The following is a 16,179-nucleotide window of genomic DNA, read 5'->3' as shown; positions in this document are numbered from 1 at the left end:
CTTCTTAGTACTAGCCCAGAATAATAGTACCAGTTCAAATGTGTAATCATAGGTCCATAGCACTCTCTAAAATGTCGGCACTGAGATATGATGGTATTAAAATAATCATCAGTGTACTCAATTATGTTAAAGTAGGTCTCCCAATATTTTGTCCCTTTCCCCTTAAAATATTAATAGCTGGTTACCAGAATAACTGATGTAGTTAGAGGAATGAGATAGGTTTTAACAATATCTTTCTGCCTTTCCTAGATGATCAAACTCCTGGTTTTCGTCTGGACATGGAAGAGCTTGGTGGTTGCCTAATCTACTCCATGTAAGTTTATTGTCATTTAATCTCAAAAATGCTAGAATCAGATACCTACACCACCAATTCCTTGATTAAGTAGGTACTTTTCTATACATCACAGACTAGGTATACATTTTTGTAGCACGTACAGGACGTGTGGGTGCAAATACCTTACGACACTACAACTATCATCTTCGTATCGGTAGCCCAATATTTCATGCCCATCCCATGACGTGTGCTTGATATTATTATGTGGCTTGAGACTTTCGACTGGCTCGGAAGCCACATAAAAAGCCTAACAAAGGCCGGACAAGCGAATATTTGCCCGGACAAGTCCGTAAAAACCGTATACCTTCTCTGTCCTTAACTAAGTGATGTTCATCCTAATAAACGTTTCTTTCTTTCTTTTCTTTCTAAAAAGCCAAACATGTCCGGCTAAAGTCGGACACCTGGCAACCCTAGTCGTGGTTCCGACGTCGTAATCTTTGAGCAATTTAGGTATTTATCTAAAGCTAAGCGTCCACTTGTCGGTATCGTACGCAAAGGACGCATCGTACGAAACACATCGTATCGGATGTGCGATGCATACGATGCGGACAGGTGGACGCACTTATATGAGTTTCCATATAAATAATACTACGATCCGTTGCGTGCGATACATCCGATGCGTACGATACCGACATGTGGACGCTTAGCTTAAAGCTCGTCTTCGGAGCTGGGAGTGTAGGCTAAATCCTTCAACACACAGACGAAAAAACTTAATGACCTGCCCCCTAGACAAAATGTGACAGTTTTTGTGTCGAAATATGGTCGAAAAGCCTTTTTTTTGTATGGAGTTTCAAAAAGTACCACTTGTCTAGCTAGACCCATCATGAAGATCAAAAACTTTCGATGTTTTAAGATGCACGACAACGACATAATGAAGCGACAATAGCCGAATCGTGGAGGTCCCGCACTGGCCGACTCGTGATCCGAGGAACGCGACGTTTCGATTCCCGCCACCGCTGGAGGTAACCCACTCGTAACACAAACATATTTAGCTTATCACGAGAGGTTAACGAGTTTATTAGTACATAATAATCTATATTATTTAAGTTTAAAATATGTTAGTATAAAATCCTAGTCGGGAATCGAACCCACACGATCCACAGATGAAAAGTCGCATATTTTATTCTAGGCTTCCGCCCACTTACCAATCGTTTAGGCAACACATATTTTAAGACTATTTTTCGTCGGTTACCAGTTATTGCAACTATTTCTGTATGAATGAACTAGGAATCGAACCCACTGCATCTACACTAATACTATCGAATAGGCTCCGAAACTAGTGGACCGATTTGAAAAATCGTTTAGAATCTAGGTATGTTCTTTAGAATGAAACGCCGGGGTTAAATATTATTATGATTCCTAACGGTCGTTTTCGGTTTCAACATCTTTTTAAAATCTTCTGAGAAAGTTTTAATTTAATAGGGTTCCGTTGTTAGTGATTATTAAATCTTCCTACCTAATAGAGGTCTTCTCTCGTCTGGTAGCTACCTACTTATTCACGAAAAGGCAGGGAAATAACGAAAATAAAAGCAGTAGAGTTGAAAACAAATTACATATTTACTTACTGCAGAATAAGCAACAATCCTTCAATAATATGAACACATTTGTATCTGATCAATCATACATGTTTTACTATAATAATGTATTAAGTTATACGAAATTACAAAACATTATAAATTGTAAAGATCCCAGTGGCGGCCATGTCTGTGTATGTTGTGCATTGTCTGGTCCATTTCTTCAAGGCTTCTGGCATAAAATAAATCTTTCAGCTTCGTTCTGAAAAAAGAAAAATAGGGTATTAGTAATAGACAGGAACGAAGCCACTAACTTTGCTCTTTTAATTTTAATAAAGATGCATCTTTCACACGAGTACCTAAGTAGGGGAGAGGGGGGCATAGTGGAAGGGGTGGGCAAAGCGAAAAATTTGATTTTACCAACACTCTTTCACCCAACGGCACTCGTGCTTCACGTAAGCCAAGCACAGGGCCGACCAAGGTCATTGACCAAAATCAGTCTGGCTAGCGCCACCGAGCAGGCTACATGACTGCGTGATGTAGATCGAGTGATTTTCTTACGAAATTCAAGGGTTTTGGAGGCTGGATATTATTGTGAAAAGTGAGTAGTGATGGTATTTTTATTATTTAAATCTAATATCTGTTTATCATAGATTCCTTTGACATTTTGTAGATTAAACAAATTTTAATACTTTCTTAGTTATCAATTGAAAACTGTAATTATTATCAAAAAGTCAAAGTGGAAAAAATTACAAGGGGGCAAAGTGGAATGATTTCCACATAGAAATATTTAATTTGTTTTTTCAGATGGTTCATAATTATTACAAAAGAAAAACGAACCAAGGCTCATGGACAGAAGATCAAATGAGAAGAGCGATGGAGGAAGCGAGTCTTACTACGATTAGTTCGGCATCAAAAAATATGGTATCCTATTTGGAACTCTTTATCGTCATTTGAAATATGGTGATGCATCGAAGAAGATTGATAGGTTTCGTCCGGTATTTTTCAAAAAAAACTGAAGCAAAAAATATACGATCTTGCAGTAGTAAGGGACAAGGTTTTTTATGACCTAAAACAGTTCCTAATTACCAAATAAGTTGTTTATGTTATTTCATTTAATTGACCTCATTAGCAAAATGCTCAAATAGAGTAGATAAACGCTTAATAAGTGCCTTTTTCACTTTGCCCAAAGTGCAATTCCACTTTACCCTTGTGATAAGGGCAAAGCGGAAAATTATAGACTATAAAAAAAAGTTATTTTATGCCAAAATAGTTAATAATTCGTTAATTTTTTTTAGAGTTATCTATAATACAATATTTGTAGTATCATTTCGATTAAAACTAGTCTTCATAACTTATCTGGTTCTTTTTATTTTTTCGATTGAAGTTAAGTACTCCACTATGCCCCCCCTTCCCCTAATCCCTTTTTACCCGACTGCGTCAGAAGGAGGGTTATGTTTTTTAAGTTCTAAAGAAAAGAAATAGCATTGTTATTTATTTCGTTAGTAGGTACACTGCAGTTCATAAGGTGACCAATCAATGTCCCTTGTTTGCTCTAGCGCTATTTCAGCTCTACCTAGTTTGTTTCGACTCGCTGGTAAAGCTAAAAGCCAGGGTCTTAGGCTGAAAAGCCTGTTCTTTATTTTAAGTTTGAAGGTTACTTTTGTGGACCGATATCTTTGACTACAAACAAAAGAAGAAGAAAAGTGGAGTCCTCACCTGAATCATCTTATAAATGGCTGCAATAGCTTCGTCGTTCCTACAGGACACAGTTCCAGCGATGGCTGCTCTCTTTCCTCCCCAGCTGGACGTGAAGGTCAGCTGTGCTTCAGCCACCAGACACATGCAGGCGATCAGGACAAATACTGCCAGAATCTTGTACATGGTGAAGATTTGGATTGCAACTAAAGTTCTTAATACGCAAGTGGCAGGCACACTAAGGCAGGCAAGCTGTGTGATGATTGGGAGGAGCAGAGCCGAGTTTTTATAGGGCAAACTGGACGAAGCCGTACAAATTTTAATTTGTTTGTGATTAGTTTTCCGACCTACGAGCATAACAATTGGTTCACTAGCTTTGTGTTGTGGTTCTGTCTGAAAAAAATTCTCGTCTGAAATTAATTGTATTGTTTCCTACTTATATTGTAAGTTTGTGAGGATGGATAGATGGACGTTAGTAACTCTTTCACACAAGTAGGTAGTATCCTAAATGGATTCTGTCCTGCTAAAACCTTTATGTAACAGCGATGATGATAGTTATTAGACTCTATAACTCTATCATCATTAAATATTGAAGTGCTTACTTATAGCTGTCTAGCCTGTCTACCAAGTTAATGCCATAGGCCCCAGCTACTGCCATATTTTGTTTATTTTTATCTAAACTTAGAATAACAAGAAAGAAAATCATGTAGGTAAGTATTGTTATTGAATACTTACGTACCCGTTGATTCCCGTTTCTCAAAACGGTTAATACAAAATCTGTTTTCATTTTTCGCTTCAAAAACTTTTCCTACCCATTGTATTATTATCATTTCCAAGAACAACCCACTGCATCTAATTTATCTAAAACAATCAAATCACCGACCACGTTCCGTAACTCTACGGTCTTCTTTTGATTAAGACCAGACGCAATTACTTCGAAGTTTCGAATATCTTTGAGGCTATAAAAGTCGAGGGTGGCTTCTTCGACGGTCATTCGAAAGGTTCTCTCCACAACGATGGGTCGTATCGTGGTGTTCCTGGCTTTCCTGGCGGTGTTCTTGGTGGTGTCTGACGCCCAGCTGACCTTCAGCACAGGATGGGGGCAAGGGAAGAGGTCTGGGCCTGGAAGTGTGGAGCCGGAGCCGTGCTCGCCGGAGGAAGGGTTATACATGCTGTATAAGTTGATACAGGTAAGATATTCATTGTTTCTCAAAGCTTACAATAATTTACCCTGTGTAATATCGCCTTTGTCCTAGGAAATAACTTTCAGCAACTTAAGTAATTAATTATAAAAACAACATATTTCATTATTCCTACTAATCACTTGCTCTTTAGATAAAGATAATTATCTTTATCTAGAAATCAAGTTTTTGAAAGCACATCACCTACTTTACAATTTGTATTATTATTATGCAAGTTAGATTCTTCTACCGGTTTCTGGTGAAGAATTATGCTACGTACCCATTTTTCAGCTTTTTGTCATGGCTAGAAATACTTATCCCATTCTCATTACTTTTTGAACACCCCTCGTACTTAGTCTTGTTGAATTGTGAACTATTTTAAGAGTAGATTCTTATAGTTTCCTTCTAGAGCTATTGTAAGCTTTACCATCAATAAGTCCAAACAGTGAAGATGAGTTAGTAGACTGAGAGGAGTCACGATTTTCAATTAGTTACTATTGTGTTTTTATTTTCAGGCCGAGGCTGAAAAGATAGTTGCATGTCGAGACGATGGCAAAAGCTAAATGGAAGGATAGAAACAGCTATGAAGATAAATTATAAACACTAGATCTGGCTTTGTAATAATAAGAGTGACGAAATTATATTTATGCTAACAAATCTCATACATTTAGTAGGTTACATCTCTTTTGTCTTACTTAATACTTAACTGGTTACCTTTTGTTGTATTTTATTAAAAATTGTTATCTACTATTTTTGATACTTTCAAAGAATATTGTATTTTGCATATCAGTTTGTTATTTTAGAATTATTAGGCGATCGGTCCGAGTTTTAGAAATAAGTATGTTTTCTTCACACAAACGAAAACTTGGCTGGACATGTTTGTGTGAAGAATTTAAGTATGTTTAAAATAAAACAGTTAACTTGTGGGTATACTTTATTTATTAAAATCCTTTCCACCTCCATCTTTACAATCGTTCCTTTAACTTAAATGAGAGTGGGGATGAAGTACTCCACATTATGGTATTATGACCCTTGAAATGTTAAAATTACAGGTAATTTTAATTACATAGCATGTGCCATTGATAGTGCGCTTTTGGCAGATATTTATACAAATATTAATTAACCAAAGTGACTGTTGATTAAAAGTTTGTTAATATCATTTTACTCATTAAGTATTTTGTTTAGACTTAAACATAAGACAACCGTTGCTTGTAATTTTTTGTTAGCACCATAATAAATAATAACAATTATCAGTAGGTAATCACGATTAAGTTTTACATTTTTGGAATTTTGCCTTCCTTTTCCAAAAGCGCACTTAACATTTTGATAAACTTTAAATTATTCCAAGAAATATCTTGAAGTAACGTTACATTAAACTCTGGTCGAAATGTTATGAGATATGTCGACGATGTTTTTCAGGATGATATAATTGACTTCTATTCAAGGTACTTCACGAAGAGCTTTGATTATGTTAGTAATCTAGTGACGTTTTATAAAAATTTATTCGATTTATCTTTCCTTAAAATATTGATGTGTCTTTTAAACATTGTTGTGAGAGTGGAATGAACTCTTCGGTCAGCATACCCTACAATTTCAGTCGCCGCATACTTTGTAGGTATTACCCGCATCTTGCAATTCGCAAGGTAAATGTACGCGGCAATTTCTTTAAAAATTGCATCCTGACTTTCAACGGGTCCTAACAAGTTAATGTAGAATATTTAAAAGGTTAAACTACATGCTTCATCACAGCCCAAGAATATCTAATAAGGATATATCTAAATGAATTCCATAAGGTTTATACGCCGAGTGCTATACCAATGTCAAGCTATTCATCCAACAACCTAAGACCACCGAAAAAAGGGACGGAAATAGAAAAATGAGCAAGAATCGTAAAACAAACCAGACGAGATACAGAGTAGCCATTTGAAACGCTCTACCTTGGGCAAGGTGTTTGTCACCCTGATACCCGAACACTGAGATAATGACATAGACACGTTGTACACATATTTCATATAGAGACATCGATTTAATAGTACGCTTCTTAAGCAACTGACCTCGAAACCCATTACTTCTTTGGTAGCTTTTCATTAAATATCCAATTGAGTGTACCATTTCCTTAAATCCCGATACCGATTTGCCACACCTATCTTAGTCATCTAACAAGCGTACTACTTTCTTGAGTATAATATTGAATAATATTTACAGTGGTGACATATAGACATAGAGTCGACCAAATAAACATTGATAAAATCTTAACAGATTTTTATAATAGTAGTAATATTTAATATAGTCAACTGTACAATGAGCGACACAGGTGTAGAAAGTTGTAGGCCCAACTATATACACATTAAACACGTACCTATTTCTTATTTAAAATCTCGAGATGATCTCCAAATATACCTTTATACATTACGATGTCATCCAGATAGAAGATTCGTTAACTTTTTTAACGGTGTTTTACAGTAATTCTTTAGAAATAATTTGCATTAAGAGCAAGTTATAGCCCGTTTAGGAATTAAATTTGTTGTCACAATTAGCATAATTTATTCGTGGCCGATTTTTCCAAAGTAAAATAATTTAAGTTAGGTCTGATAATAATCAATGCTTCTCTCCAGATTTTAAATAGAAATTACAAATCCTTATCTTTATACCTAATTTCTATAAAATGTATGATTAACGTGTTATAAATTCCGTTTGTCTTATAGACGAATTTTCTTACATAGATCGTAATAAATAAAACCTAGTCGATATAGGTCTAGGCCATCATACATAAAATGTTACCATATCCTGACTAGGTGTTCTATGCACTAATAGTTTGATTAATGAATTCTATTGGCTAATAGAAATTTTTTTGTGGTTTTCGGCTTGCACGGTTTGTGCTTTCGCCATAATAGTTCACATTCACTGACTATGCTCATGACTAACGTTATCATGTCATTGAATCATATACACACCATACACATTTATTCCTTCTCTTACGCAAAATCCACATTAGAAAAGGATCCATGTATAAATCATTGTTTGCTTATGAAATCTATCCCAATAATACAGTCTACAAGTCCACAAGAGACTTTAGATGTTATGCTTTACTCTAGGTAGTTACACATATAAATTTTCCTATTATCTACTTACATAAATAAGTGGTGTATGTACATTATAGTACATACATGCATAAGTTAACTAAATTGACCTAAACTGAGTAAAATTAACGAAATATAAATCCATATCATTAAAATGATCTGGGTATTTGTCTATTTTATTCTTTAAAAATTACGTATCATTAACATGGGCCTGTTATCTGCCTTTTATGTCATTAATTGCTCATTAATACTAATGTCGACTTGATGTTTATTTTGTAACATTTTTGTTATAAAACTTTTCATAATTATTATTATGACCTAACTAAAAATATTGTACTGATAACTGGCGCCTTCTGCATCTGTAACTAGTTTAATACCTTTAACAAATATTGAATAAAATATTAAGACAAGTGTACATTCAGAAACATAATTAATAAATATTTTAACACTAACATTCATTATTTCACTTTATTCGTAATCCTATGGTTAATGCCATTGAGTCCATTATTCTTCCATCCCTTGTTGTGTACACAGCAACTTAATGAACAGCCAACTTAAAAATAAGGTATATCACATTTTAGATTTCATTTAGTAACTGCAAATCAATATAAAACTTGTATGTCAGTTGTTGGATCAACTATTCTATGATTTTTAGGATTGGTTTGTGTTTGAGGGTAGTTTTTCTGCTGGAACTAAGTGAAGGCGTGCGTGATGGGTATGGTCGCGAATCAGCGCTAGCTCCTGCATCTGCTTGATCATCTCATAGAGTAGCCTCACATAATTGATGGTTTTAAATCTTTTGTTCTCACTATTTGATCCTTCAACAGATCGTATTCATTGTATTGTTGATGCTGGTTTATGCCTATTGACTTAATTTGAGAAGTCTCTGTATTCCCTTAATATTCAATGTGGTGAAATCTCCCAATATTGGTTATAACTTTTCATGAAGATTCATAGACAAAGTAGGCACGGTACTGTCTTCTGTCACCAAAAAGTGAGCTCTGGTATATGACTTCTGTTGGGATCCCATTATGGATGTCCGGGCAGTTCAGTACCTCGTTGTAACTCGCATTCTCAATTTTATTACTGTCTGGATACTATATCTTGATACTGTCTTTCTATGCACCGGGAAAACTTTCAGAACGATGTCCCAGTCCTAGTGATGTATCGTCTTTGCATTTCCAAGTTGGCATTCCATTCTGGATGTCCGGACAGTTCAGTAGTACCTCGTTGTATTAAGGATTCTCATTTACTGGCTGATATTATATCTTGGTACTGTCTTTCTATGCACCGGGAACATCTCCCCAACCCGTCTGGCCAGCGTGGGGAATGTAGGCCAAATCCTCCATTTGCCTCTGGTAAATTAGAGGGTCGTGCTCCTGCAGTGGAGACTAAATGACCTGATGATGATGATGCACCGGGAAAACTTCTCGGAACGTTCATAAATGCTGCTGAGTGGGGTCCCGTTGCAGTGGGCATCTTTTTTTTCTTTTATGCATAAAAGGCAGTTATTTGACCACAATCGCACCTGATGTTAAGTGGGATGCAGTCTAGGATGGTACATATCTGCCCTGTAAGTGCCTATTCACTCTCGCCTTGAAAATGCCCGGATTATAGTCTTCGGGAAAGACAGCATCTTGTTTGTGAATGGGTGGCACTGCTCAGTTTACTCTTGTTTTTTTTTCATGTGCCAATGCCATATCTATGTCATTGCCTGTATTTGTGTGATATCCATTGTAATAAATGTATCTTTCTTTCTTTCTAATATCAGATGAATCTTAGCAAGATCTGTGTGAAGGATCGCCTCGAGTTTTGGTTGCATAATTTGTGAGATACTCGTAATTTAGTGAGGGCTAGCTCATGAGGGACATTTCGGCAGATTCCGGCTATATCCTGGCGCTGACGGAGCGGCGGGCCCGGGCTCGCGAGAGGGAGAGGGCACGGGGATCGTCGGAGTCATCCGGCCGCAGGAACAGGGCGTAGGCGAGCGCGAACAGAGCGTACGGTGCCAGCACGGCCACCACCAGTGGTGCCACCTGCGCGGCGCCGCCGACCTTCCCGGAGAATCACTTCTCCTCGTCCTCTTCGCGGAACAGGTAGGTCGACCTGCGAGAATACAATTAGTTAATCTCTAGGAACTCTAGGAACTAGAAACACTAGTAGAAGTGCAGAGTGCTGATAGAATTAAGATTTAAAGAAAAAGAAGAGAGTGATGAGAGATAAACCGTGTATTTCCAGAGAGAGAAGGTGAAGTGACAGATATAAATAAACAGTATAAAAGTCATATTCAAATATAGCTATCACAATATAGAATGTATGATGTACAGCCAGTTCTGGTTACTCAGAAAGCAGGTTTTTACATAATCCACCCATTTGTTTTTTACGCTACTTATTTCAAAGTTAAGATTTTTTTTGGTCTGTAATCGCGAATCGTTAAAGAAGTTAACTAAGGTTATCAAAGTTTACGTTTCATCCAATTTAAGAAAGGCAGAAATTCCACAGTGAAATTACTGGTCAATTAAATTTTCTTGAAATTTTGAGGTGGATGAATATGATAGTGGATGACAATAATTTACTATCATCACATTATAGGTAATTCTAAAAATATGTAATATTAAAGTTATAGTGTGTTCAAATAATAAACCTGCAAAACTGAACATCAATTTGTGGTTCGTAATTCTTGTGATTTTTGATTGATCCATGCCACATGTCAATGAAATTATTTCACAAAGTTAAACTCTTCGTCATACGAAGAAAATCAACCTAAAAGAACTTACCAGTAGGCCAAGTTGAAAAGCGCGAACACCAGCGGGAAGGTGATCCTGGAGATGACGTCGATCCGCTTCGAGCGCGTTGGGAACTTGGACATCCACAGCCGGCAGCAGTTCTTGCGGGGCGCCTTCAGATGGATCTCGCACTGCCTCATCTTGTCGCCACCGCGCACCAGCGGCTTCTGCAGTTGCAGACCAGTCAGGGTGGACGGAATAGGCGCATTCGGAAAGGGTGGGAGGCCGGCTGCGCTAACCGTGGCTATAGCATTGGCATCTTTAAACCTGACTGACAACTCTCCGAAATTAAGGAAGGCAACCTAAGTTTGTAGGAGGACCACTAGCCTCACCACAACAACTGTCAGCTAAATCTAGGTACTCGATGGTGTCGTGAGCAGTTTCTTTTTGACTCTCTTTACACCCACCCAGAGAATTTAAAGAAAGTTGAGAAGGTATTTTTGCAGATGACCACGAAGATGTTTATTTTCACCAAACCAATGCCATAACCGCTCCATAGTGTTATGTGAATGCTGTGATAGAATATAGAAAGAGGTGTGCAGTGAAGGTTGGAATTTATGCGTGTAAGTGCAGACAATAAATTACTGCTCAAGGGTAAAGTCGTGTCGCAGCGAAGTATGGGACAACGCATCATGATTTTCCATCGTTGATTTACTGCTAGCAGGAATGATGAGAGATGGTGTTAGCTGTCCCATACCCCTCGCAGCAACGAAACAAACACCTCCCAAACAAAGCACATAGAACACCCTTCAAGCATAGTGTGCAACAGTGGAAGGAGCTGTAGACTTCAGTATTGTGAATGTGTGTGTGAATTTCAATTAACGCAACCGGCCGTTCTAAATCTTATTATACCTAACTAATGAAAAAGTACAGCGAATATGGTGATTGATTGATCCATTACAGCAAATGTGCAGGATAAGAAAACATGAAGCATGAATGAAATCAGCTTGAAACAAGATAAATGCTTGCCAGTAAAGCATCCAAAAGCAATAGATAAACTTGATGCATAACACTAAAAACTAAAAAAGCAAACACAAGCAAAAATGCATTAGACAAGCTGCAACAGTCTGAATAACTAAACTATATGTACTTAAATATTTGGAATCTAGAGAAATGAGTCTAGCTTATGAATTGAAACGGGCTCCTGGCCTAGTCAATACTTTTTCAAGACCAATAAAAATAATAGATACCAAGGATCTACAAATAGGCCTAACTCAAATATCAACTGGCTCTCAACCTGGCCATAAAGAAGGCAATACTCTTTTAATGCCAATAAAAAAGAATACCCAACGTTCTAAAAAAAGGCCTAACTTTAAATCAGCGCCGAGCTCACCATAGCAAAAGTGGCGTTGCTGTCTGTGTCCAGCATATCAGAGGCTGCATCCATACTGGCTGCAGCTTCCATCTCCCGCCTGGTCTTCTTCATGTTCTCCCGGTGCATGTCAGACCGGGACGCGTAGTTGACCAGGGCGAACTCCAGGAGTGCCCCGAAGACAAACGTCAGGCACACCCCGGTCCACACGTCGATGGCTTTGGTGTATGACACCGGGGGGAGGGAGGCGTTGATGCCTGATGATTGAGTCGCCATCGTGAGGAGGGTGGTCACTCCTGAAAGGGTTCATGTTTGAGTCAGATGGTTCTATGAGGGAAATTATTACATACTCGTAGTTCCTAAACTAAGTGACTATAAACTATGACACCAAAACCTTATAGAAACAACCCATAATTTAAGATCTGAAAACTCAAATCAAATCATTTTTATTTGCGCACATGGGTTTACATACTGGGTGTTACAAGATTTTTAGTATCTCCATCTTTCACTTTTTGGCATGCAAAATTATATTAACTGTCAGTATCTTTGAAATCAATAAATAATAATATGCATCAATTGGGTTGGCAATAAAGTCGTCGTAAAGGGGTAATAGCTTGTCTTTGCATACAAAATATGTATATTAAATAACTTTTTCGTTCACCCTGTATAGCAATGATATTATGATTTAGTGACTAGACGTGAGACCTATTTTGCACTCGAGCGATTTTTATGATTCCTTGTCGACGAATTATTCAATTTATTCGCACAACTTGAGAGGAAGTGCTCGTTAGGCCGACTGCAGTTATCGAACAGCACAATAGACGAATCTGGGACATCGTATTTGCATGTTGACCGTTTTATTTTTAGGAGAAATTATTGGAACTTCGTTATAATGGATTTCTTGGATGTCAAAGAGGGGTACCTATGAATTGAACCCCTGCAAAATTGATGAGCATGGCCATTTTCCATTAGTTATTCAAATGAACTAATGCCTAGTTGCGTGTGTTATTGATATAGGTATCATAAGTAGAATAAACTGGCCTTTATTTTCTGTCCCAAACTCAATATGATTCGTTTTTAGGGTTCCGTACCTCATAAGGAAAAAACGGAACCCTTATAGGATCACTTTGTTGTCCGTCCGTCCGTCTGTCAAGACCCTTTATCTCAAGAACGCGTGAACGTATCAAGCTGAAATTCACATGAAATACTCAGGTCTATTGTCCCTTTTAAGCTGTGAAAATATCAAACTTCTAAGCCAAGCCAATCAAAAGATACAGCCGATTATGTCGATATTTTCAACAAATTTTCGACACTCGCAAAGGAATCAAAACCTACAGGATACTTCCCGTAAACTCAGAATCTTGAAATTTGGCATAAAGCATTGTCATATAATTCAAATATAGGAAAAATTGCGAAAATTACATTTTTTTAGTTATTATAATATAATAAAAATATTTTAATAAAATGAAACTTACTACCTTATTTCTCACGAACGAATAAAGGTATCAAATTGAAATTTATACCAAATACCTAGATCTATTGTCCCTTTAAGAAGTAAAAAAATCAAACTTCTGAGTTAACGCGATCAAAAGATACAGCAGTTTATACCGACACCTTAGACGAATTTCCGTCACACGCTAGGGAATCAAAACCTACAAGGTACTTCCTGTGAACTCAGAATCTTGAAATTCGGCACGAAGCAACGTTATATAGTACAGATAAAGGAAAAATTGCGTAAATGATAAATTTGAAGTTATATAAAATTTAAAATATTATTTTTGCTTACATGACATAAAATATTTTTTTAATAATTATAAACTTACTACCTACCCTTTTTCACATTAACGCGTAGAGATATTAAAGTTGAAATTCATATCAAACACTTCTTAAATCTAATTGCCTCTAAACTGTGAGAAATTCTAAATCAACGCAAAAATTCAAAACGCTGAGGTAGGTACCTACCTATAATGCAAATATAGGAAAAATAAATAAATAAAAAATAATCATACCGCATATTTTGAAATTCGCCACTACTCGCAACGGAATCAAGTAAGTAATTTGATTTAATACGTCATAAATTGTAAACCGCTACGTTTGTACGGCGGAACCCTCGGTGTGCGAGCCCGACTCGCACTTGGCCGGTTTTTTTATAAAATGTTTAACTAGTATTGTGCTGCACGACTTATTTTCATAGACTAAATAATAATAAGATCGTAGTATGAGTTGTTTCCGCGAAAACGAACAGTTAGGAACTGCTTTTTGTTATTTTCTTCCAATCCAAGACGTGGTCCTCTTCAAACAAGAATGAATAAAAATTTACTAAGTAATTGTAGACTCCAACGACTTTAACCCTAAGGCTTTCAAAGCACGAGCAAACAAGCATCTTCTGGCTCTCTCCACCATAAATTACATCTGGACCCCTCTTGTGAGGATTACGGGACTCGTTTCCATAATCTACTACTTGACCGCCAATAAAAACCAAACCAGTGAAGGTCAATTTGTCCTGGGGGAAAGTTAAACTGTCCTTGGACCCGCAAAAAAATTAATCAGAACAACAAAAGAGAATTATCACTTCACGGGATTTATTGCAACAATATCTATTTTAACGGTAAATAATATTTACCCTCCCGACGTTTCGGCTCGGTTGCACGAGTCATGGTCGCGGGCAGACTGAAGAGATGCGGCGTCGTCTGCTCCGGCGCGATGAGTTTTCTTCACCCACCCGCCTTTGCACAATATTTTCGTCAGTGGTACAGTCAGTCCGACAAACCACACTAACAGTGTCCGGGTTTCTCTGAGACGGCCTAGAACGCGATTTGTACTTCGTTATCACCGGATTCCACGCTGATGATAGGTTAAATCCATCTTCTCGATTGAAATTCTTATGCTTTTTAATTTCAATGGCTTCACGTATCAACCTAACATGGTAATGCCTATCAGTTGAGAGGATTTTCGGGTCATGAAGTTCCATCCAGTGATTAACGTCCGAAGTTAACAGATGTTCAGCTATCGCAGATTTGCACGTCTGTCGGTTCTTTACAGCCGCTATGTGTTCTTTGACTCTTTCAGCTATAGACCGCTTAGTTTGTCCTATATAAGAACTACCACAGCTGCAATCGATCTTATAGACACCCGGCGTCTGAAGAGGTATAATATCCTTTGGCGAGCGAATTTCCTTCGTTACTTTTGACAACGGGCTATATACAGTCTTAATGGAGTATTTGTTGAGTATTTGTTGTTATTTGTTAACTTCGGACGTTAATCACTGGATGGAACTTCATGACCCGAAAATCCTCTCAACTGATAGGCATTACCATGTTAGGTTGATACGTGAAGCCATTGAAATTAAAAAGCATAAGAATTTCAATCGAGAAGATGGATTTAACCTATCATCAGCGTGGAATCCGGTGATAACGAAGTACAAATCGCGTTCTAGGCCGTCTCAGAGAAACCCGGACACTGTTAGTGTGGTTTGTCGGACTGACTGTACCACTGACGAAAATATTGTGCAAAGGCGGGTGGGTGAAGAAAACTCATCGCGCCGGAGCAGACGACGCCGCATCTCTTCAGTCTGCCCGCGACCATGACTCGTGCAACCGAGCCGAAACGTCGGGAGGGTAAATATTATTTACCGTTAAAATAGATATTGTTGCAATAAATCCCGTGAAGTGATAATTTTATAGTAAAACAATGCAACATAATAGTTTAAAATATAACAAAAGAGAAGTTCAGTGAGATTCTTACCAAAATCAATATTATCTTTATTTGTGTAGAATCAAGCTCATCTTCTAAATATGTGCCTACATAGTGATCTATCAACGCACAGCCCAAACCACTGGACGGATTGGGCTGAAATTTGGCATGCAGGTAGATGTTATGACGTAAGCATCCGCTAAGAAAGTATTTTCCGAAACTCCATCCCTAAGGGGGTAAATGGGATCCACGCGTACGAAGTCGCGGGCGGCCGCTAGTTACTACATAAAAGTAAAGGTCAAATTCGCTCACCCAGCGACACGCGAGCCGGCACCGCTCCCTGGTCCAGCCAGAAGGACACCCAGGACACGATGACCAGCATGCAGCACGGGATGTAGATCTGGATCAGGTAGTAGCTGAACTCGCGCTTGAAGAGCAGGTCTACCTTCAGGCAGCTGTATTCGCCTGGTGGGGAGAAAGAAAAGTTGCTTTAAAAGAGCCAGGTACACTTCCTAGTTAAGTAGAGGCATTTTTAACAAGATATTGTTTTTATTCCTAAAACATAAATATTTAAGTTGTAT

At 37.7% G+C, this 16,179-nt stretch overlaps 1 protein-coding gene and 1 long non-coding RNA gene across 11 annotated transcripts in view; one reads left to right on the top strand and one right to left on the bottom strand.

Annotated features, from left to right (window-relative positions):
* The first annotated feature begins 2,218 nt into the window (after positions 1 to 2,218).
* On the top strand, positions 2,219 to 3,206 carry LOC135081668 (uncharacterized). Its single transcript, XR_010259238.1, has 2 exons — positions 2,219 to 2,449; positions 2,656 to 3,206. It is a non-coding gene; the product is annotated as an uncharacterized LOC135081668 (long non-coding RNA).
* Positions 3,207 to 9,543: 6,337 nt separating this feature from the next.
* The window catches only part of LOC135081675 (glutamate-gated chloride channel), a 52,789-nt gene continuing 46,153 nt past the window's right edge, over positions 9,544 to 16,179 (bottom strand). For 6 of the 10 annotated variants that reach the window (XM_063976450.1, XM_063976449.1, XM_063976448.1 and 3 more), the window contains 4 exons: positions 15,911 to 16,063; positions 11,927 to 12,201; positions 10,585 to 10,760; positions 9,544 to 9,913 (listed from right to left, as the gene is read on the bottom strand). In XM_063976450.1, the coding sequence (XP_063832520.1) occupies positions 9,874 to 9,913; positions 10,585 to 10,760; positions 11,927 to 12,201; positions 15,911 to 16,063 (644 nt within the window). In that variant the 3' untranslated portion in view covers positions 9,544 to 9,873. Of the gene's footprint in view, positions 9,914 to 10,580; positions 10,761 to 11,926; positions 12,202 to 15,910; positions 16,064 to 16,179 lie in introns of those variants that run through there. The other 4 variants (XM_063976453.1, XM_063976452.1, XM_063976451.1 and 1 more) reach the window with 2 other exon arrangements.

This window comes from Ostrinia nubilalis, chromosome 20, assembly GCF_963855985.1.
Source record: "Ostrinia nubilalis chromosome 20, ilOstNubi1.1, whole genome shotgun sequence".
Taxonomy (NCBI): Eukaryota; Metazoa; Arthropoda; class Insecta; order Lepidoptera; family Crambidae; genus Ostrinia; species Ostrinia nubilalis.
The sequence above is the reverse complement of the archived record's forward strand: the minus strand, read 5'-3'. Positions and strand labels throughout refer to the sequence as shown.